At 28.2% G+C, this 25,137-nt stretch overlaps 2 protein-coding genes and 1 long non-coding RNA gene across 4 annotated transcripts; 2 read left to right on the plus strand and 1 right to left on the minus strand.

Annotated features, from left to right (window-relative positions):
* Positions 1 to 21,838, plus strand: LOC100201535 (medium-wave-sensitive opsin 1). Of its 2 annotated transcripts, XM_065811127.1 has the most exons (3): positions 1 to 63; positions 1,958 to 2,119; positions 20,755 to 21,838. In XM_065811127.1, exon 3 carries the CDS (start codon positions 20,786 to 20,788, stop codon positions 21,761 to 21,763), a length of 978 nt encoding a protein of 325 aa, XP_065667199.1. In that variant the 5' UTR covers positions 1 to 63; positions 1,958 to 2,119; positions 20,755 to 20,785; the 3' UTR covers positions 21,764 to 21,838. The 2 variants fall into 2 exon arrangements, with proteins under 2 accessions (XP_065667199.1, XP_065667200.1); XM_065811128.1 differs by lacking the exon at positions 1 to 63 and having other exon boundaries at positions 1,886 to 2,119.
* LOC136087693 (uncharacterized) lies at positions 7,434 to 8,728 on the minus strand. The gene is made up of 3 exons (XR_010641989.1): positions 8,500 to 8,728; positions 8,191 to 8,381; positions 7,434 to 7,874 (listed from the first exon to the last, which is right to left on the minus strand). It is a non-coding gene; the product is annotated as an uncharacterized LOC136087693 (long non-coding RNA).
* A 1,855-nt stretch (positions 21,839 to 23,693) lies between the features above and the next one.
* On the plus strand, positions 23,694 to 24,914 carry LOC100205142 (melanopsin-A). The gene has a single exon (XM_065811129.1). The coding sequence runs from the start codon at positions 23,863 to 23,865 to the stop codon at positions 24,793 to 24,795; it is 933 nt and encodes a 310-aa protein (XP_065667201.1). The 5' UTR covers positions 23,694 to 23,862; the 3' UTR covers positions 24,796 to 24,914.
* The last annotated feature ends 223 nt before the right edge of the window (positions 24,915 to 25,137 follow it).

Raw genomic sequence — 25,137 nt, forward strand, 5'->3', positions numbered from 1 at the left:
CTAATTTTAAAACTCAAATGACAAAATTTTTGTGATCTTCATTTTGTTATTATTCTTTATTTTGTAAGTATCTTATTATTATATATCGAAAAACTATCAAAAAAGCAGAAAACTGCAACCAAGGGGTTTTTATAAAACTGAGACTAAGAGCTTTTAATATAATTTGTAAATAAGTTAATTAAATTTCTTTGACTGCGACACTGTAAAAAAAAAACAACAAAAACAAAAATACTAGATATTCTTAGTTAAGTTGACTTAACTAATAATATATGGTATTTAAAGACTTAACTCTGTGTTTAATGGTTTTTGTATTGCTTTTTTCTTTCTTTGGTTATTAAGGTGCTTCAAGAAGACCTAGTAGTCTTACCACACAGCACTGCAGAGAAGCATTTAACCAGGAACTTCTAACCTTCTTCCTTACAAATGTTACTTATTGGGCTAGGGTCAACCTTGAACCACAAAGTTCTTGGTTCCGAGCCAGAACTTTAATCACTGTGCCATGGCTGCTTATAAATATATTAAACTGCTATGCACAATAGATACAATTGCTATGCACAATACATACAATTGTTAGACGCAAATAGTAGCTTTAGTAGAAAAGTAAGGTTATTCCTGTTTTATCACCCTGTTTCATGGCTTGAAAGAAAAAAAAAATTCTTTTTCCTTTTATCTTTTTTTCTGTCTTCTATCAAATAAATTTAGAACTGTAAAAACTTATTATGGCAGATAAGTTATGGTAAATAAGCAGCAAAAAAAACCCTACTGAAGGTAAACAATATAACGTCACATAAAAATATAATTAATTGTAATTATTATGAAGTTATCAAAAAACCATTAAAAATTTTCAAAAAAGAAAATTTTCTCTGTTCAATTTAAAACATATATTTAAATTATTTTAGACATACCATTTTAGACAGTTTTTTTATTTACTAGATCATTCACATAACCACGCATAAATAGTATAAATACCGTTTATTCAGTTTAGAATTAGGATTAAAGGCACTAAATTCAGTAGTCAAATTCAAAGTTAAGGCTGCTCATAAAAGGACTACATAACAGAAAAGAATATCATTTTATTATTTTAAATTGGTGGATAACGAGTACTTTTTAAGAGCTATTTTGTAGGGTGGCATGGCAAATCACACAATTTAAAGGTTTTTAAAATTTCATTATATAAGCAGTGTCGAAAACCTTTTTACCTATAAACTTATATTAAACAATTAATAATATTTTTATTATTTGTTATATACACAGATATTTTTTTTATTATTCTTGGTTATTCACTATACTCTCTTGAAAATTAATTTATAAAACCATGTTGTGAAAACCTTAAGTTTTATCAAAAGATCCTCAAACCCAAGTCGGAGAATAGTTTGATAAAATGTCGTTAATGAGATCGCTTTGTCGCTAAGAACCTTATTTGTTGCTTATGTAACAAATTTGTAAGTTTTACAATTCAACCTGCAACCGTTTAAATAGTTGCTTTAAATATTAAAGTTACTTTTTTTCTTTGTAAAAACAAAACTTTTTAATTAGCATTTATTGTAAGTAGAAGTATTAAAGGTCATATCTTGTAAACAATACAAAGCCCTCGACACTGGAAAGCTTGTTTACTAAAAAATCTTTTTGTTTAACATCTGCTGCTCTTCCAATCGAAACCGTTATTTGTAAATTATTATCAGTTCAAGTAACGGTAGAATAGAGCTATACCTTTAACACATTGACAAACTAAGCTTGTGACGTAAACCGGTTTAGTTTCACCTTTAACCCCAATTTTATTTGCTCTAATGTGAAAGTTTTTTCGCTGTACAACTTAAAATAACTTTTTTTTAGTCTAATCTGTAATAACTTTATCATTTAACAAATTTATTACTTGTCTAGCTTCAAAAAATGTGATAATTTTAAAAAACCTAAAAGAAAAGAAAAAATTAGGCTAAAGTGTTTTTCCTTGAAAAAGTTTTTAGTTGGAACATAGTGTATCGCAACGCCATCGGTGTGTGTCAGATCATACTAAACTGTTTCGGTTTTTACTTGAGCCACAAGACGTTACCGTAGAACAACTGGTAACTATTCAATAAGTTTTGTGGAAGCAAAACTGAAAAAGAAAAATCTGCTTTTGGTAAGTAAATTTATGTTTTTATTACTGGTTTTTTTTATTTCTATTTCTTTAATATGTGTTAATAATAAAGGCATTTTAAAATGTCTTTTTCGTTGGTTGATCATTCTGTTTTTCCGTTGGTTGATCATTTCGCTTATCTTAGGTCATATATCAACCACATTTTAGTTTAGTGGTGGATTTTGAAATATTTAGTCTCCAAAAATGCTTCAAAATCCACCAAATTTGCTTGCAGCTTTGTTGCTGGTGAATTTAATTAGAAAAATATATCAACTTAAAACACTTTTAGCAACATTGCTTTCCTCTGTTACAGTGTATTAGATTTTGAGATAAAATTACCGTAGTACATTTTTTTTGTAGTTTTTAAGGTGCTTACGGTCTTATCACAGAGCATTTAACTTGGAAATTCATGCCACCTTTCTTAACAGTGATGCTTATTTGCATATGCAATTATAACTACTGCGCTACAACGACTGCAGTGGTTATAGAACAGTGCTGTGGCTAGAGGGTCTGGGCCCCCTAACAAACTTTCCATTAGTTCCAAAGTTTTTTTTTTCACATAAAAACTGTTTATCTTTGACAATTGACAGCATTGCTAAGAAAGACAAACGTTTGTAAGCATATTTGACCTATATAAAGATGCAAAGGAAAAGTTATAGTAAGCGATATATTTTGCAACTTTTTATTCCAGATGATATGTTGTTTAAGGGTTACTTTTTGGCGGTATAGCAAATGTCATTTTTGTGTGTGTGTTTTATAAAAGGTTAAGATTTCATGTGAAAAACATTTTTTCATGTTGCATAAAAAGTTATTGCTTTTTTTACTTTTTGGTTTGCATAAGTTAGTTAATATCATAACTAAAATGGTAAATCTTTTTTTTTATTATTATTAGTAGTAAAAATATTTCTTTTAATTTTGAAAAGGGCTCCAAATAACACTATGCGTTATCTTATTTGATGGTGTGGGAAGCCTAACAACGGCCCTAGTTCTAGGGTACAGTATATTCAATGTTTTTGATTCTTACGCTTTTTTGACACCAAAGTTTTTTTTTAAGCGCCCTGGACCTTGTAAAGTTTTTTACTGGTAAATTTAAAGTCTTTGGATCCGCCCCTCCTGTAAACATGTTGAAATTTAATATTTCTCATGAATGATTAAATTAATTTGTATAAACTAAAAAAAGGAGCGGGCCCAGAATTAATCTTTGAGGTACTCCTTACAGAAAGTTTATTATTCCTGATTTCTTCTATTAAAAATGTCGCTTTCTATTGTAAGATATACCATAATATTTTAGTTTTTTAAAAAAAATCTTGTGAACTAAAGTGTTGAATGCCTTAGATAAATCAAGAAACATTTCTATAGTACTTTTTTTTTGTGTCAAAAACATCAGTTATTTGGTCAATTATTTCTATAAATGTTACTTGAAGGATTTTTACTACATGTCACTTGAATGATTTTTTTAAAATCCGTGTTGTTTTTGAATTAAAAAAAAAAACTTTTTTGTATAATGATTATAGATTCTATTACAAATTACCGTTGAAAAGACTGTATATAGATATCGACCGATAGATTGTTACGTTAGAGCGATTATTATTTTTCATAAATTGGGTATACGTTAGCACAATTAAATACATTAGGATTCATTTCTTGATTTAGCGAGAGTTTTAAATATTTTTTAATGAATTTTGTGTTAATGTAATTATATGAAATAATTCAAAAAAAGTTTTTTTTAGTTTTTCTTTACTAAGCATAATTGATTTTTGATCTTAAATATATTTTTTCCAAGTATATTCGTTTCAATAGACTTTTTTATTTTGTTTCATACCAGAGTTAATAATGAGTTTATAATGTTAAACTTTTGGCAGAATGTTACTTAGCCTCCGCCAGCAAAGCAACATTCTGCCAAAAGGTCAACATTTTTGAGAAGTGGATGCAACTAGTGGTCGTTTCTAAAAAAATTTTTGCAACAGAATATTGCCTCTGCCATCAACATTTTTGGAGGCTAAATGTTTCAGAATCCACCACTAAATGGAGCTAGAAGACATTGTTGGCTGCCATTTAAAGATATTTTGGAGGCATAAAGCTTTCATTTGCAAGACTTCCTGCCCAAACCCAAACCATCAGTTATATATACATCATATATTTATGTACACTCACCGCGCCAATTCTTATTTAAGTCAGTCGATTTACGTACTCTCTGTTGCGCCTTTTCCTATATATCCCAATATACCAAACCCCTATAAATCCGAGTTAGAAGACGCGAAGGTCGCTCAACGTCGGAGTAGGATTTGTACGAAAAAGCCTGCCTGCAAAAAAATTGTTTTAACGTAACATTAAATTATTAATTTAATTTGTTAAATGCTGTAAAAATTAGTGAAAAATGAAAACGTCATTTAATATTGATTGAAAATTTAAAAAAATAATTTATTTAATGTCGTTATAAATTAATTTTTTCCAATAATCAAAATTTTTACGAAAAAAAGTTTTATTTTATTTTAAATAGAATTTATTTTTTTGCAACTGACTTAAAATAAAAACGCGTTTTAGTCAAACCAAATTTTCCAGACTATGGAAATTTAATTTCCATACTCTGGAAATAAAATTTTCATAATTTTAATTATCACGTTTTTTTCATTATAATTTAAATTTTTTTGCAACCACATTGTATTTTTATGAATAGCAACAGAAAAGGTTAAGCAGCCGTGGTACAATGATTAGAGTTCTGATATCAGAACTGGAAGTTCGTGGTTCGAAGCCGGATCTGACCACATATGCATCATTGCAAGAGAGCAGATGTATTTATCAACTCTGACGAAGATATGAAGTCAAAGGTGTAATTTAGAAGGTCTAAAATTTTGAAAAATATTTCAAAGTTTTGACGCTTCTTATATTCCCAGCAGACAAAAAGAAGTGTTTTAAACGTCTAAAAATTATTTTAATACGTGCTAATATGTTTTTTAAAACCTCTAAAACACGCCTTGTGCCCACTAGATTTAAATGTAGTATAGAAAAAAAACTAATATCCTATTACATGACCTTATTTATAGAAAGTCTCAACACTTTGTAAGACTTTTTTACTAAATTTAAAAAAAAAAACTGATTTTAAAAGCTCTAACAAAAGCATTTTTTATTTGGAAAACGTGTCAGTTATTGGTTGCTATTTGAGAAATATTAAAAGATATTGTTTGATAAATTCAAGCTAAATAATTTATAGTTCCCATAAAATGCTGTGTTCCAAAAAGTTCCATGAATTATAAACCTTTAGACTGTAAAGTTTCTGTAAGAAAACTTCCTCGTGAAATATCTGAAACAAACAAATTGTTTATGAGTTTCCCTCGTTTAAATTGAACCGTAACAAAATATAGCGTTGTTTGTAAGTTGCATTGGCCTGATTAAACTAAGTTTACTTAACGTCGTAGAAAATTTAAGCTGGTTCTTCCTCCATCATCCATCAGTGATGTCAAATATCTCTGAAAGTTGAACTTTTACGAATTTACGTCCCGAGGAAAGATTTTTGGGGCATGTTAGTACACAAATAGGCGGTCTCATTACTATATATCCTGAAATCCGGCTATTATATTACGTCCGTGGGGATAAAATTTATTTTCAAATTTATTTATTTTTTAGTTTTGGAGTTTAAAACTTTTTTTTAAACGCTGCGATTTTATATTTGTTGTCAATAGTTGAACATAAAGTGTTGTTTGGTTTTGAATTTACTTTCAATTTATTTTCACAAAATGTCAAATAAAGCAAGAAAATTATGATGAATGAGGAAGTTCTGTATATTTTCTGTGCTTACTGAAAGTTAACGGAGAGAAAGCATAGCTCTTAGAAAAAGAAACTCACATGAAGGTAATGTATTTTTTCAGATCGTCAATTTTTGAATTTACAAGATCAATAAATATTTAAACAGAAATTAAAAAAATAATAAGAAGAAGAAGAATGAAATAAAATAAAGCTTTAAGAAGAATGTATCCAAGAATTTAGCAAAGAAAAATTCCTTACAAACCTTGCAAACGTAAAGAATTATTTCCAGTAATTTATTGCTGGTAACTTAAAAAAATTATACTCTCGGCTTGTTCATTGACTAGTCAAAAGCTTTTGACACTGTTGATCATGAAATCCTCACGCATAACTTGAAACGTATGGAGTAATAAATAGCAACTTAAAATGGCTGCAAAGTTACCTTAAAAAAAAAGAAAACAAGGAGTACCTTATGACTCAACATGTACAAAGAAACAATCAGCTGTGGAATTCCTTAAGGCTCTATTCTTGAACCCTCACTGTTTCTGATTTACGTAAATGATATCTAACTATCCTCAAACATGCTTAATTTTTTTTTTTTTTTGCTTATGACACTCATCTTTTTATACCCATTCCCAAATAAAAAAAATTTTCTCTAATGTAAATAGTGAGCTGGGAAGCCTTAATGACAGATTCAAATCAAACAAACTCTCTTTGAATATCAGTAAAGCTAAGCATATTTTATTTAAATCACCAATTTAAATCCGATGACTTGCCTCAGCAACCTCCTCAGCTAAATATAAGTATCAATATAGTAACCAGAGTTGCGTCACTTAAAATCCTAGGAATAATATATTATGAGCATCTTAATTGGAAAAATCATATTACACTACTTGAAAACAAAATTTCCAAAGCTATAGGTATTATGCATAAAGTAAAACACCTACTAAGTAAAAAATGTTTAATAGATTTAAACCTGTTTAAATAGATTTAAACAATGTCTATGAGTTAAACCTGTTCCAAATATTGTTATTCATGTTTAAATATCAAAATAACATGCATCCAAATCCTTTAATAACCGGTTTATAAAAATTAATCATAAATACTCAACGAGGTGCTCTATCCATAACTTTAACTTACCTAAGTCAACTCTTAAAACATAGATAATTTCATAGAGAGAACCTCGTCTATGGAACATCTGAATCGTCTGGTTCTTGATGAAACTAGAAAAAGTATACTCTCAATATATTGCTATGAAAAAGTTAAATAGTTTTTATTTGAATTAACAGTATTTACTTGAATTAACAGATACAAACATTTTTGTATTTTTAAGTAAAAAAAAAAAATTCTTGTAATATTTCTTTATCTATTTATTTTATTGTTGCAATATATCGTATCTTATTGATAATATGTATTTATTTGTTTTATATGAGTACTCGTAAATTTATATAATGGGAATTTTGTAAAAATACTTTATGCTTACTATAGGGGCTTGGTGACAAAATTTCTGTTTTCTACTTGCTCCTGTCGTTCATAATTTTTATTTAAATTAATGAAACTTGTAAAACAATGTATGAAATGTGCATCTTGTATAATTATTTGTAATAAACAAATAAATAAATTTTACATTAAGTAGATTATTTAATGCAAAAAAAATGTAGACATTTTTAGATATTCATTATATGAATTTTATTAAGAATTGAACATGTCCATAAAATATATAATGTTATTTACTTCAGATTTCTTAAACATGACATCCTTTGCTATTTTGTAACCTATTTTACATTGTAAATCAAGCAAACATTCAAAATGATTTGAGGATTCTGCAAATGTTTTATTAAAAAATGTACATGCTTCTTCGATAAAACTATAGTGTGGGTAAAAGCGCTTAAACAATTTTTAAACATGGAAATAGTGGCAATCGAAGCCGGAGTTTTTCATATATTTTTGGTTGAAAAAGATTTCTTTTTAAAATTGCAAGAACATTGATAGATGGTTTTGATTTTATTAGTTCATTCTAAAAAATACAAAATTGAAAATACTGTAAAATCTAAAATAAACAATAAAGTGCGCATAATCACTTAAACAACAAAAAATTATATATCATAAAATTGTATAAAACAACATGCGTGCGTGGTGTGTATAATATATACTTTACAAACTTGCTTTATATATCATACAATTTTATAAAGTTTTTATTTTTATTTGTGGAAAAAATATTAATTAGTAAAAAAAAATTCACAATTTTATAATTATTAATAAGCAAAATATTTAAATTATTGCTAATCATATTGTTGTCCAAATTAAGTTAGCATAATAAACTAAAAAATTACCTCAACTTCAATAAGGAGCTGGTCTTCTGAAAGAACTGGTTCAGCTTTAGATAATGAATCCATATTAATGGGAACTTTTTAGGTTTTGAAACCTGTTGAAACTGTCTAATTGCTAATCCATTTGAAGTTGGATGACTTTTAGTCCAACGTTGTTGCCTCATTATTTTTGATACCTGGCTTAAGAGCGAATCCTAGGAAAATTTATTTTTAATAAATACCTATTAATTACAACAATAACAAAAAGCTCTATATATACGCATCATAAACACACCTAAACAAATAGTGTAGAGTAATTAAAATAATTCTTACCCTTGGTTCCAAGCAGTTTGAGAAATTAAAAAGAAAAATTGACTTAAGTTTGGAAAAAAATTCTCTTCGAATCCACGAATCATTGTTTGAAGGAAGAGCAACTTGACAATACTGAGGTATATTATTTTTCAGCTCCTTTTTCAAAATATCATTTGTTGCAACATTGTTTAAAAAGTTCAAAGTAGTGGTACTAAAAAAAGTCCTCAGATAAGAAACTTCATCTAAGGACTTTTTTTAGTACATCTACTTTGAACTTAAATAACATTATTATGAGCAGCAAACATTAAATGACATTTGTTTACAATTAGGTTTAAATGACTTTTCAATGGATAAGCTTTAGCTTATAACAAACATGCTTGTTTTAGAATATCTTTGTCGTCAAGCATATACTTTGTAATCAAACGTGCCAAGTATTTATACTAAGTTATGTATGAAAGAATCATGTTAGATAATGTTCATTTCTTTTAAAGAACATTAATTGTGATAAACTTGATTTCATTTTTTTTAAAACATTGAATTTCACGTGTGTAACAAATTAGAATTGCGTTTTTTTTCTGACTTCAGTCACAATTTTTTTTTTTAATTTCTTTATAAATAATGAGGAGAAAAAGAAAATATCGACTTAATTTTGAAAAAAAAAATGTGTTCGTACTCGGAAGAGGTGGGGGAAGGGGGGATCTTCAAAAGCGTACAGGTTCGTACAAGGGGGAGGGGCCTATTTCAGTGGTTTTACTGCGTACGTACATTATGGATACCGCGACCTGATGTTTTTTTCATAAGCCATACACATATTATCCCGCATAGCCCCAAACTGTTCAGCTTGAGCATGGTAGTGAATAAGGAAATGTAACTTTGGAATGAATTTATTAGGATACAAATACAAAAATAGACGATGACGATCTTGAATTAACACTTTTAAATTAGATAAAAAAAGGGGAGTAACAACAGGAGAAAAAGTCAAAGTTTAGTCACTGCTGAAACTATCACGAATCTGCATTAATGAAAGTATCATATTAGGCTTTCATAAATTTCCTATTAAAAATTTAGAATTGTGTAAAGGATTGTTCCTTTGAGACGTGAAAATTTCAAGAAAACATATAGAATTTCATCGACACATAATGAATGTGAAAATAGCTGGCCAAACTCTTAGCAGCTCTGTTGCTGATGCAATTGAATTTTTAATGGTATCTCAACATCCATCATTCTTGGGAGCAAATGGTACAATCCGTTTTATTCAAGTTATTGAAAAATTATTTGACATGCTTAATTCAAAAAATATAAATAGTATAAACTTTAATAAACCTTTATACCTTCATGATCAACTTTATTGGAAAGATTTTTTAAAAGATACTATTACTTATCTGAGCAAGTTGACTGATAAAAATTGCATTCCTTTATTTTTACATAGAAGGAAGACATTTATTTTAGGTTTAATTATAGCTGCTAAAAGCACTGAAAAGTTATCCACCAATCTGTTGAAACTTCCAGAGAAACCATTTAAGTATGTTTTAATTTACAAGTATTCCCAAGATCATCTTGATCTACTATTTGCATGCATTCGTGGTGAAAATGGTTACAATAACAATCCTGGTGGTTTGTTTTTGCCATCAAGGGATGTTATTTCTGTTATTGAGTCATGTGAAAAATATTTGACTTCTTCATTAGTGGTAAAGATTTAAAAAAAACAAAAATTACCTTTGAAATATAAAGCAAAAAATGATTCATTACGTTAACAAACTATAAAAAAAAAGTTAAAGATTTAAAGGACTTGATAGCCATGACATAGAATATTGGACTGTTAATAAAAATTAACATTCTAGCCAGCTTGTTAAAAAGATAAGTGATATTACTTTAAAATTCGAATGTTCAGATATGCCCATGATTATACCACTAAAGTGCTAAGGAAGTCATCAATTGTATTAGGACAACAAACAAATAAATTATTATTATTCAAGGGTTTATAAATGTTTAATTTTAAAATATAAAAGATTAAAATACATTACGATGTTTTCGTTTAAAGTTCTAAATGCAAATATGTTTTTTAATCTGTGGCTATTAAAATAGCCGCTAGTTTTAGTTTGTAAGTCAATACAATCCTATTTGACCAACAAATTTATATTGGCTGTAGGCTCATCACATTTATCATCTCTTAACTATTTATCTTTAATTCCAAATTTAATCAAGACTTTAAAATCGCAAATTTCCTTTCATTTGACTATAATCCACTGAAAGCTTTTGCCCGATGTAATAATCATATAAAATTGGCCTCCAACGTATTACGCAACATTAAATTGGCTTCACTTGAAACCGCAAATTCCGATATCTAGGAATAAAAAAGAGCAGTTGCTTTTACTCAGTTATTGGTCAGCTTTACGTTAATTAAAACTTTAGCAGTTTTGTTCAAATTTTTATTCACGTAAAGTTAAGCAATTTACTCAGTAATTGCTCAGCGAATAAAAACTTAAGGCAAACCGCTAAAGTTTTTATTCACTTAAAGTTGACCTATTACTAAGTAAAATCAAAACATATTTTATTCACCCGGCCTAATATCTTTATATCATTGAGTATAAGAGCCAGTTAACCCTGTGAAAGTTTTGCCAACTTACCCCAAAAACCTTTTCTTAAAAAAACAGTCTATAAATCCTGAAAAATGGTAACTATTGAAAAAAGACTAGAAATAGTAAACCAATTGTGACTGGATATTCAACAATTTTTTTTTCATACGACTAACTTTTTTCTTTGTATAGTAAAAAGCTGGGCAGACCATTGGTTTACAGACCAACTGTACAACGAAAACGACTTTAATAACTTGGCTGAAGTACTGAATCCATACAAAAAGGCTTTAAGCTCTTTGAAAAATCACTGGAAGCGAGGGCCATCCATACTACAGATCCCAAGAAGTAATCAATGCGCAGAGCGCGCAATCGAAGTAATGACGGAAATATAATCGTCATGCAAAACTAAAGACAAATTGCACCTTCTATTCCTTCAATGCAAATAGCAAGAGCAAGAGCAAGGTCAACGGTCTGAGTCATTTTGGGGTTGAAAATTTATTGTATTACATGACTATGACATTCTAAATACATTTGAATACATAGTAATACTTATGTCAAAATCAATTTTTCAATGGTGGGGTGAACTTTTTCAAAAGATATGCAAATAATAGTTCATTCCTTGCCATTGAGGTAAAAGTTCATTAAACTACAGTACAGAACCATGGGGTTGAAAAAAAGTCATAACCCTAATATATATATATATATGTTTGCGTATTTTACAAATAGAGTGCTCAATGTTCTTAAAGAACAGAGCAATAATAAGTTAATAAAAAACTTTTATCTAACTTTTTCTTCAACTTATGTTTCACCATTGCTGGATCATCAGGAAAAGTTACTAAATCTCAAAAAAAATTCAATTTAAAGAAAAAAATATTTTACAAGAAGTTATAAACTATTATAACTAAAAATAAAAATAAATTTTTTTTTTAGTTACTATATTTTTTTGGTTAATGGGAAGTTACAGAAAGTAATTATTAAATAAATTTCTTTGGAAAGGGGACAATTTAATATGGCCATTTGTTTTTATAAATTTTTAAGAGGCATTTATTTTCTAAATGTAGGTACGAAAATAAATACCTCTTAAAAATAAATACCTCTTAAAAATTTATAAAAACAAATGGCCAAATTAAATTATCCTCATTCCAAAAAAATTTATTTAATAATTACTTTCTGTAACTTCCCGTTAACCAAAAAAATATAGCAATTAAAAAATTCTTTTATTTTTATTTTTAGTTATAGTTATTAATTAGTTAATTTATAACTAGTATTAGTTAATTTATAACTTCCTGTAAAATATTTTTTTTTTATAAATTGAACTATATATTAACTATATATTAACGAAGAAAAAACAACTTTTTCTATGGTACTTTAAGTTTCATACCTATACGGCAATAATCAGCCATTGAATACAAAATCAAGAACCAACAAAAAACCCTCTAAAAATTATAAAATACTGCGAAGCGGGATCTTTAAGCCGCTAAGACATTCTTGATGGCAACCAAAGGAAAAACAATATATTAACTAATCACCGGTGTCAAGAAAATATAAGAGAAATTTATTCTTGTGCCTGCATTTTGAAATCAACTCATTTTGTTTATTTAACAATTTATCACCTTTATATGATAAAATAAGGAACTTTTGTATAAGCAAAGATTGCATATTTTTGACGAAGCATTATAAGGATTGCAACGTTTTACAATTTTCCACTTAATTAAGGGTGTAAACATTTTTTTTTATGTCCCAAATTTCTTTTAGACTACTCGGTATCATTTTTATATTTATTAATGTGATTAGCAAAACGAAATTTGAATGGAGTTTCACATAAGCCAAAATATACTTTTTCTTTGTAGTCAGGTATATTTGACAACACGGTGGTGAATTTGTAGATAAAACCTGATTTAAATAATGCATCTTTATAAGGAGGAATGGATTGTTTAAAAATATTTGCGTTAGAAGAATTGGTTGACAATCTTAGTTCGATAGTTTGAGAAAGGTTTTTTAGTAGAACCAGCATTTATATAACTGATGGAGTTACCAGGCTTGTAGTAAGGTTGGAAAGAACTGTCATTAAGATTTAACGTTAAGTCCAGATAATTAACAATTTTAAAATTACAGCTGATGGATATAAGAAGATCATTATTTTTAAAAATTTTCACAAAGTGCCTTTTTAATTTTTCTCATCTATTGGCCATTCCGGTTCTTAAACACTGTATGTACATCGCTCTATTTGAAATATCTTTTTAATATTGAGCACACTTATTTTTTATATATATATATATATATATATATATATATATATATATATATATATATATATATATATATATATATATATATGAATATATATATATATATATATATATATATATATATATATATGAATATATATATATATATATATATATATATATATATATATATATATATATTTTATTAATAATTTTTATTTCGCTGATTAAACAACATTGCATTTTTTCATATAATTGTGTAAAAAATAAATAATATCGTAAACAAAAACTTTGATAAAAAACGTTTTTAATCTTTTTTAATAATATATATGTATACACTGTTATAATCAGTCAGGGACTCAAATAAGGTAAGGATGATGCGCTTATTATCACAACCTTTTCATAGAGCCCCTTTACTCATTAAAAAAAAAACACTTTAATTTTTAAAGTAAAATAAAAATTTAATAAAGCGAAACTCATATTTTTTTTAAAGTAAAAAATTGAAAACAAAAAATATTAAAACATTTAAGAAGAAAAAAAAAAAATTAAACATCTGAAAGCAAATACTATAAACTATAATATATATGTCAGGAGTTAAGGAGATGCATTTTAGTTAGTCGTTTAAAAGATGAAATGCTTTTTAGGTTCGAAACGAGATTTGGACATATTTTCGCGTCACGGTAAGGAAGGAGGTGTGAACTTATTGGTTAAATGCACTTCTGCGGTGTTCTGTGACAAGACCGTTAGGACATCTTAGGGAACCTAAAAAAAAAATTATGAAAAAACGCTTGGTAGAAGATTGTTTTCATACTTATGTATATATGCACACATTGAGTGAAATTTTACTCAAGTACAAGTAAAAGTTAGCGGTCTAAAAGTTTACTCAAATAAAGGTAAAAAGCAGCTCATTGAAAATTTACTCTGAGTAAACATTACCGCGTTACTTTTTTAACAACCATTCTAATCTTACAGAACTGTCAAATAAAAAACATAAACGACGTGGTCTATTCTTTTCAGTGTATATTTACAATTATTATATTTGGGTAATATTTTTAAGCGCGGGTGTTTTCAATATAAATAATGCGATATTAAAATTTGTCATTATTTAACACTCATTTTATTAGTTAAAGCATTTTTTTTCTTTTTGTTTGAAAAAAAACATAAAATTGGGAAATTTCTCATATTTTGTGAAGGTATGCGCGCTATGCATATATGTAAAAAATGGTTCAAATAATTATTTTTTTTCTTATAACAAGGAGCATCTAAAAAAGATCTTTAAAATAAAGCCAATAGTTGTGTAACTCGGATATATAATTAATTAAAAATAAAAAGTTAGTTTTCATGTTTTTTCATAGTACTTTGTATGAAATGTAAACATTGTAAATCCTCGTTTTAAATTTTCTTTTAAAATTCTAAAAGAAAGATTAAAAATCAAAAAGTAAGCAAGGCTTGTTTTTAATGTCTTCATGACTTCACTTAAGACATTACTGAAAAATATATAAGGAAACAATTTTATAAAACAGGCTAAAAATACTAAAAATATTAATCGACACTTTCTGTGAAAGAAGGGAGATAAAAGCTCTGTAATTTTAAGTGAGAATCATATAACGATAATAATAAAGCTGGTGATAACGGTGATATTAAAGCTATCATAATGAAAAGGTGCACTCAATCATTATCAACTCCACCAGCCATTATTTTCAATAAATCACTAAATGAAGAAGATGTACCAAATGATTGAAAAGGAGCTATAAAATCATCATGCAAACAGAGATCTTGACTTGATTTATTAAACAGAGGTCTTAACTTGATTTATCAAACTACCGACCTCTTTCATTAACATCGATATCATAAAGAGCTCTTGAAAAAGTTATAAAAATAATTTTAGAGCATTTAGAACACAACCACTAGATTTTAATAAATCAATATGGTTTTGACAAAAAATAAATCGTACACCACATACAATATTTGGAATAAATACAAAGCTGTGGATATCATGTTTTTAGACCTGGCTAAGGCGTTTGATAAAGTACCACATATAAGATTGCTGCTTGATTCAAACTTAAAGCCTATGGGATACCTGAAAATATTTTGTCTTTGATTAAAAATTTCCTTTCAAAAAGAACGCTTAGCGTAGTGTATTAGGGCTTCTTCTATTTGTTATATTCAATAACGACACGCCAAATCATATTAAAATACCTATAAAAATCTATGCCGATGAAGCAAAACTAATCCAATCAATAAAATTATTAGAAGACTGTCATCGTTTGCAAAACAAACTAGATGACACCGATGAATGGTCAAAACGGTGGTTTATGTATTTCAATTTAAAAAAAATGGAAATAATGCATTGTGAAGAAAAAATTAAATTTGAACAATGATTGAAGCTATAAACAACCCAATCTCTTTATTGACATTTCTACAACAAAAAGATCTTGGTGTCATAATATCGTGTGATTTAAAATGGAAACAGCAAGTTAATGCTGCTTCTAAAACCAACAAAGATTTAATGTTATGCAAAACACATTTATTAAAATTGACAAAAAAACGTTTTATATAATTTACAAAGGATAAACTGGACCACATCTTAAGTATTCTATTCAAATTTGGTATCCGCATTATCAATGCAATATTGAAACACTTGAAAAAGTGCAACAGAAAGCTACAATACTGGTTTCGAGTATTTGCAATTATGATTACAATACCAGGCTAAAAGTTTTAAAGATCATTAACATTAGAAGACAGAGCAACAGAGCAGTTGCTATCGATTATTTTAAAATTGCCAGTGGAATAGATATAATACCATTTAATAACCTAAATCAAGCTCAATAGATCAATGTTTCAGGATTAGCATCTGGTATTTGTAGACATAAACTTAGAATTGACAAAGAATTTGTCAGGAACTGTGAATCGCGAAGTAAATTCTTTACAAATAGATTAGCACCGAAATGGAACAAACTCCCTTATTCAGTTCTATCAGCCAAAACTGTTCTCCTTTTTAAGAGAAAATAGACTTCTACAGTTGTCTTCCTATAAAAAAATTAAAATTTGCACTTAATGGAGCTAAAGCTCTACCATTATAAGTTAGAGTTATTGTAGTTATTGTAACACCCAATTATATACCATGCAGATAATAGATATAAACAGTTTAACCAGATGCTGGTCACCTTTATTAACTAGTAGTTAGTAAACAGACAACAAATTAAGTAAAATTTAAGAAAATTAAATTTAAAAAAAAAAAGCAACATAAAATCAGCAAAGTTTTTTAATTGACATAATATATTTATTTCTCAACAAAAAAAGTAAAAAACTCATAGCTTAAAAAAATCATTTTCCTCTTTTGAAATCTTTCAGCCTAATTGATATATGTAAGCTAACTACATCTTACCAGAATTTAATAGTTTTTTGTTAAAAAAAAATTTTTTTGATTATTTTCTTTCACAAGCTGCTTTTTTGCAGCCATGCCTTTAAGCTTTGAGTTGTTTTTATTGCTTTGTATAAATAAGAATAGAAAGTATGCTGTACACGCTTGAAGTGTGTTGAGTCTTAATTACGTAGAATTAAGACAGCCGATAACAAGAGGTTTTTCTTTCAGGGTAATTTTCCTTTGTTTTTTTAAGAATAAGTGAGAACATCCGAGTTTTTATCTGATGGACTAGACGTATTCGGAAAAGGAAATAAAAATTTGAGATTTATCGATGTATTGTAAAAAACTTTTATCATTTGAATTCGGAAAATTCAAACATTCAATAACTCCGTCCGAAAAATCATTTGCAATTTAAACTTCATATAGCATTGGTGAACTCACGAAAGAAACTTGAAAAACTAATGTAAAACCAATTATTTCTACTTCATCTCATTATGTAATAATATTCAATTCCAAAGTATTTTTTAAATTGTGACACTGTTACTCCGGGGTAGTAATTCACAATTTTTTAACAAACATTAGAGTACAAATTTTCAGTGATTAAAAAATGTTCCGTTGCAAGGCAGCAACCAGTTGCTAAGATGAGCTGGCTCTACAAATTTAATTATTTATATAAACCTATGAGAGTTGCATCCACCTTGAACCAAAGCCTATAGTTTTGCATAGTTTTTGAAGCATTTTCTATATCAAAACTATAAAGGGTGCATGTAATTTTTTTTTAAATTTTGGTTTATGTTCTTAGTTTACGCTCTAGTTTTATCTTTGTTTCAAATATGTCCCATCTATGTTCTGGTTGTCTATCAAAATTTGAAATCTTTATCCTGTTGTACACATACGTTGCACAAAAGCTGTAGCTTCTGGAAAATATTGGCACAACTGTGTCTCTATTTTAAGAAGTTGCCAACACTTTTCACTTGGTCAACCATTAATAAAATTTAGTTAATCTTTTATTGCGAGTATAAAAGCATAACCAGTTAACGTTTTTTTTTTTTCCAAAATCAATTCATATATTGGAACAATTGCCATCATAACTAAATAGCTTTTTTGAGATCACCCAGAAGTAGCCAGAAGTTTTTTTTTCAGATCACCCAGAAGCAGCCAGAAGTTTTTTTCAGATAATTTCAAAACTATTCAACAAGTGCTTATCAGAGTCTTGTTTTCCAGCCTGCTGGAAAGCGACATCTGTTATCCCTATTTTCAAAAATTCTGGAGAGCGATCTGATTCGTCTAACTACTGTCCCATTAGTCTTCTTCCTATCATAAGCAAGGTTTTTGAATCTTTAACTAACAAACACTTAATCGCTCATCTTGAATTTAATAACTTACTTTCTGATCATCAATATGGATTTCGATCTTCTCATTCTACAGCTGATTTGCTTACAGTAATAACCGATATGTTTTATCGTGCATTAGATAAAGGTAGAGAGGTTAAGGCCATCGCTTTTGACATTTCTAAAGCTTTTGATAAAGTTTGGCATGCTAGTCTTCTCCATTAGCTTTCTTCTTACAGTGTATCTGGTAACATCTTTAAGATTATTGAATCCTTCCTTTCCAATTGTAATATAAAAGTTGTCCTCTATGGACAGCACTCTTCTTCTTGTTCTGTAACTTCATGGGTTATTCAAGGTTCAATCCTTGACCCTATACTCTTTTTAATTTTCATTAACGATCTTCCAGATATTCTCACATCTAAGCTGGCAATGTTCGCTTATGATACTACCATTTATTCTTGTCATGATAAGAAGCCAACACTCTCTGATTGCTTGGAGGGGTTATTTGAGCTTGAAAAGGATCTCACTTCTGCTACTGCATGGGGCTTACAGTGGCTGGTGAACTTTAATTCAGATAAAACTCAATTTTTTCAGCCAATCGTTATCGCAATAATTTAGATCTTCCTATATTTATGAACGGTAATGTACTCGATGAATCATCTACCCTTCAACTTCTAGGATTAACTCTTACTTCCGATCTTTCTTGGAAACCATATATCAAGGATCTACGTCGGGTTTGCGTTGGAATTGGAAAAGTTTTTCGACGTCAAAAAAACATAAAAAAAAAAGACATCGGAACGACATCAGATTACAGACGTAATTACGATGTCATTCGACGTTGAGCAATGTTGAAACAACGTCAGATTACCAACGTAAAAACAATGTCATACGACATTAAGCGATGTCGAAACAACGTCAGATTACCAACGTAAATACTATGTCATTCAACGTTAATTAATGTTAACTTCCACAACACCACTACCGCGTAGGATTTAGGAGTATCTAAACATCTTTTTCAAATTGATAAAGATCTTTTTCAAATTGTTGGTAAATCAAATCAAATCATCGCTCTATTAAAACGGAAGTTTAAAATAATTTGATTCAAATAAGGAAGTCTACATTTTTTGTATAAATACACTTTAAGTTTGCGATCCAAGCCTGATGTTCTTATTTGAAACAAGTTAAAAAAAAAATACAAAGATAATCTAAAATATCTGTACCAGCTTGAAGAAAACGCCACATGAAACTAGATTACATCTTAGCAACTTAACAACATTACAAGCGCGTCTTTTGCGAGAAGATTTTTCAATATAAATAAATAAAGGTAATCAAAAGATAAGTCGGATAAACAACTCATATTAAAACGTTACAATTTCCGTGATTATATCCTAAAGTTAGCTAAGGCATGCTTTAAGAGAAATGCTAGACATAATTTTTTTTCAAATAGAGTCGTAGAAGTTTGGACTAGTTTGAAGTTATTTGTCATTGAACTACTAGAAATTGATCAGTTTAAAATTAAACTTGATAAGTCAAAGTATTGCAAAAATATTTTATTACGTAATATGAAATAGAAATTATATAGTTTGAAAAAGAAACAACGTTATTATAAAAACACTGGAATCAGGAACTTAGAAATAGAATTTTTTAGTTGCAATTGCACAAAACCTCTTGCTATTTACTTTCTCTTGCTTCGCATTATATATTAATTATCAATAGTCACAACAAACCTTATTATTATAATAATAGCTGACCGGACCCGTAAAAATACGGATCTTAGTAAGTTTATCCCACACCAAACTTTTCTATATTTTTTCCTTATAGCTGTTCGGAGCCGTAAAAAACGAGTCTTCACTAAACCGACCGTTTCTATACTTATCTATTCCACACCGATCATTTCTTGTTCCTTATTTACTTCAATAGTTTTTAGTAAACGGTAGAAAAACAATTCATTAAAAAAAATTTCTTGAAAAGCAAAAAAAATTAAGGGTGACAGGAATAATGTCGAATAATTAATTTCGGAATTGTGTCAAATATAATAAAGCATAGACATCTCTAACGCGTACGTAGAGCTTTAAGGAGATTTATAAAAAAGTTTGTCTTTCTTTTACATGCATAACTCCAATAGTTCAGTGGTGTCGTTTGGTGAGGGCTAGAATCTGCTCCTTAACACAATAAATTTTCAATTTTTTCAATCTGGCCGTATATATTTATACCAAAAAAATAAATATAGCAAAAAGGACTTTTAATTGTTAAAATAAAGTTTTAAAGTTTTTTGCTAGCTTCGGGCTATTTTTCTGCTTTTTCAAATCAGCACCTTCTGGAGTAGGAGGACTGGCATATGATTTATTTTCTATATTAAGTTTTAGATCATAATTTTTTTTAGGACCAGCCGCAATTTATAAGGACTATTTATTTGAGTTCATTAAACTTAAGTATCTCTATTCTGACATATGGGCAACAAGTTTCTCTCGGTGCTTAAATGTTTTTTAAAAATCCTCTTCCTTTTGTTTGTTATTGTATGTAATATCTTTACATATGTTATGTATATAATATCTGTAAAACTATATATATATATATATATATATATATATATATATATATATATATATATATATATATATATATATATATATATATATATATATATATTTATATATATATATATATATATATATATATATATATATATATATAATTAAAAATGTATACTTTTATGAGTTAAATGTTTAGGCTTTAATTAATTCTAGTTATATTTTTTAAATTTATCTATTAAGGATTTGGTTGTTCTGAATATTTACATTATAAATGGCATTGGTTTCTATTACCGTACTGTTATCTTTTTTATGTGGATCATCATTCATATTAAACGCTACAGTCATTTTCGTGGTACTTTCAAAAAGCTCTATTGACGCACGTGACACAATATTAATAAGTCTTGCAATATGCGATGGTTTGCAGAGCATTATTGGGTTTCCAAACGAGATTTATGGATATGTCAACAAAGATAATCCGTTTAAAAGTGAAATTTTATGCAAAACTGGTGGTTTTGTTGTGATGTGTTTAGCTCTAACTGCTGTCTCACACTTAGTTAGTTCATGTATATACCGATACGCAGCAATTGCATATCCTATGGAAACACAAGTGCTTGTTACTAGCTCTATTAAAGTTGCTTTATATTTAGTTTTGCCAAATTGGATTTACGGAATATTTTGGTCAATAACTCCTTTATTGGGGTGGAATGAGATTGTACGTGAAAAACAAGATAGTTATAGGTGCTCAATTAATTTGTATCCCGATGATCAAATAAAACAAAGCTATCTGTATGCACTTACTTTTTTTTGCTACTTTTTACCATTATCAATAATCATCTACTGTATAACAAAAGTGCATTTAGAACTTCGGCGCATGCTCAGATTAAGCAAGCAGATTTCAGGGGCAGATGCAAGTATTACGAAGGCTACATATAAATTAGAAAAAGAACATTTTGTGTCCGTTTTTCTTATTGTAGTTTCATTTTTTACTGTGTGGACTCCTTATTTTATTTGCGTTTGTTTCTTAGTTTATGGTCGTAGTCTACCTAGCGGCTTTTTAAGCTACTGTGCTTTGTTTGCAAAGTCATCAACAATCATCAACCCAATTGTTCATTGTATTGTGTACAAAGAGTTCCGTCAAACAGCAATAAGTAAAGTTCGAAAATTCTTTCGAAGGCCAGCTGTTGCACCAATGGTGGTGTCGCAACTTTCGACAGCAGCTGCACCGTCATTAGCGCTATCTGGATTATAAACTCATCTGATTAAGTTAAAGTTAGACTATACTGTTCTTTTAATGATGAACTTTAAAAATAATAATGAAAACAAAAACAAAATGCTAGTTAACTTATTACCATAGATTCCATTAAAAATGGTTAAAATAACAATAAAAACTTATAAAAAAAGACAAATTATGATTATAGTTTTTTTGATGTTTCAGGTATAACACTTTCACGTTTTTTACTGCACAACTGCCCTCACGTTTTGGCAGGGGGGTCAAAATTTAGGGGTTTTTTTGTACCTGGGCCTCCATCGTCGCAGTTTTTTAGGCCAAACCTCCTTATTTAGCATAGGTATTAACATACTAAAGTTTGGAGTTCGCACAATACGTCAAAGTGTCATATATGAAACATCAAAAACTCCTGTAGGCGCCCATGTTCTTACACACTCACGTTTCAATAGAATATGCAATAAAATGATTTGTCTACAACTGACATATATTATAAAAAAAAGATTTTGTACTTATACCAATAAGGATTTGATACAAAATTTATTCAACTACATATATAGCTCTCTAATCAAAAAATATTTAGTAAAAACTTTTAAATAAAAACCTTTTTAGACCAATTTTTCTCTTCAGAAATGGAAATGGATGAAATTTCTACCATGTTCACTTTATAAAGTATTTTTAAATTAATATTAATTCTAATCTCCTCTAATCTCGAGTTTTTTTAAGAGTATCTAACCATCGATACTAAACCTTAAAAAAAGATTATTTTACCACCACCATAATTATTAAAACTCAAAGTTTTAATGTAAACATTTGAACTTCATGTAAACCTAATTGTGTAAACTTGTTTAGTTTATAAGTATTTATTTGAATATATACAGGGCTGTCCCGAGGATGGGAGGACGTAGGGGATGTCTAACCCCCAAAGGAAAATTATATTCAGATTAAATCGGTAAATTTTGACACTGGAGTTGGAAAAATTGTACCTGTATTGGCATAACCCCTCTTTAAGATTTCTTTGGGACGGTCCTTAATGGATATACAAATATATATATATATATATATATATATATATATATATATATATATATATATATATATATATATATATATATATATATATATATATATATATATATATATTTGTATATCCATTCAAAAGTTATCATCTTTTAAAAGTTTGTAGCCCCCTCAAATAACTTTTGAACCCCCTGAAATTGATGGAGCTCAAACTTCATATAGTCATAATTTTTGAAAGCTCAAAAAAATATAAAATTAAAAACTTATTAATGAATATAGGTTTAGTTGAGAATAGTAACACAAATATTTTATCAACTTTTTGCTTAAATTACCCTAGCTAAAATTTTAGGGCTTTTTGTTACCAGGCTCTAATCATCGCAATTTTTTGCAAAGCATCCTTATTTGACATAAGTGTAAACTGTATAAGTTCTTGGAGTTTGCTCCATGTCTGGAAGTGAGCAATCTCAAACATCAAACAAATCATACTTTTTACATAATAATTACCTTTCACTTTTTTTTAAAGCTATTATCCAATCGTTTGTAGGGCATTATCATAAAAAGATTTATTTATTTACATTAGTTGGCTCTTTGCTGTTTTATTTAGGTTTTCCTGTTTTTAATACATAGTTATATCCTCTTAATTTATTTTTAATTTATTAGATCCTCGCCAAATCTATTGAAACAATAAAATAAATGACTATAGATTTTCATCGTTTTCAATTAAGTCTAGATTTTACTTATATTAAATTTTTAAAGAGATCGCCAAAAAAGTTTTAGAAAAACTATTATAATAATTTATCTTTAAATATCAGCCCCGGTAAGAGGATAGTATAAAGTTTATATTCAACTATTAAGTGAGAGTAAACATGAATGTAAATTTTTATAATCAGGGCCGTTTTTTAGGTGAAAAATATAACTTCATTAGTATAATAAGTAATTAAAAAAATAAATAAATAACCAGAGAAGCTAAAAACAAAAAAAAGGCTTCTAAAATGTAATGATATGAAAGAATTAGGAAAGTTATGCTTTTACGTTTCAAACATATTTGTAACACATAAAGCTTTAAATATTTATGTTACCGTTGTTCTACTTTCAGTTTATCAATGGCTTCTTTGTTTATAATTGTATTGCTATCTTGTTTATGTGGTTTATCTTTTACTCTTAACGTTACCGCTGTCATTGCAATTATCTCAACTAAAAAAAATAAAGATGTGTGTGATATAATTTTGATGAGTCTTGCAGTATCTGATGGCGTTGAATGCACATTTGGATTTTCAGTTGAACTCTACGGTTATGCTACAAAAAACAAAACGTTACAAAGCGAAACCTTGTGTAAAATAAACGGATTTATTGTAATGTATCTAGCTCTGACTTCAATTTCTCATTTGGTTTGTTTATGTCTATATCGTTACATACTAATTGTGCACTCGTTAAAAGCGCAGAAATTTTTAACAAACCCTAAACAAAGCGCATTATACTTTATAATACCAAGTTGGATTTACGGATTGTTTTGGTCAATTGCACCAATATCTGGTTGGAATGAGATAATAAGAGAAAAAATAGATACACACAGATGTACAATTAATATGTCACCTGATGATGACTTAAAGCGTAGCTATTTATACTCGCTTACCGTGTTCTGTTTTTTTGTTCCTGTGGCCATTATTATTTACTGCAGCTTAAAAGCGCATTTAAAGCTTCAAAACATGTGGAAGTTGTGCGTACAGATTTCTGGCGAATATGCAGCTATCACAAAGGCTACATATAAATTAGAAAGAAAACATTTTATATCTCTCGGTCTAATCATAGGATCATTTTTTGCAGTTTGGACTCCATATGCGCTCTGTATTTTATTCCTTGCTCTTCAAATTCAACTACCAAGAGTTTTATTAACCTGCAGTGCATTATTTGCCAAGTCTTCAACAATTATCAATCCTACTATTTGCTGCATAATTTATAAAGAATATTTTAAAGCTTTAAGAATTAAAGTTCAGAAACTTTTTAGAAACCATGCTGTTTCACCAGCTAATCTATAAGCAACTGTAATTAACGCACACAATTAAAAGTGAGGTATTTAAATATTTCCATTGATTACGAATGAGAAATTTTTAATATGTTATGAATAAGTGAACATTTTCGTGTAATTGATAAATAATTATATTTTTCCATAGTTATATATAATTATTTAATAAACATGATTTGAAATACTTGCGTACGATTTAATGTGCATGCTTAATTTAAAAAATGATAAAAATATCTAAATGAAAAATTATAATTTGTAAATTTTATATTTTATGATAGGTTACATATTTATTTCTTTTTTACTTTCTACTTTTACTAAAATTTGAAAGTAACTTAAATTAGGTAACTTTAAAAAT

This window comes from Hydra vulgaris, chromosome 12 (genome assembly GCF_038396675.1).
Source record: "Hydra vulgaris chromosome 12, alternate assembly HydraT2T_AEP".
NCBI lineage: Eukaryota > Metazoa > Cnidaria > Hydrozoa > Anthoathecata > Hydridae > Hydra > Hydra vulgaris.

Bases quoted from the DNA above. Each gene is read 5' to 3' on its own strand.
- LOC100205142 (XM_065811129.1), top strand. From the start codon at position 23,863: ATGGCTTCTTTGTTTATAATTGTATTGCTATCTTGTTTATGTGGTTTA.
- LOC100201535 (XM_065811127.1), top strand. From the start codon at position 20,786: ATGGCATTGGTTTCTATTACCGTACTGTTATCTTTTTTATGTGGATCA.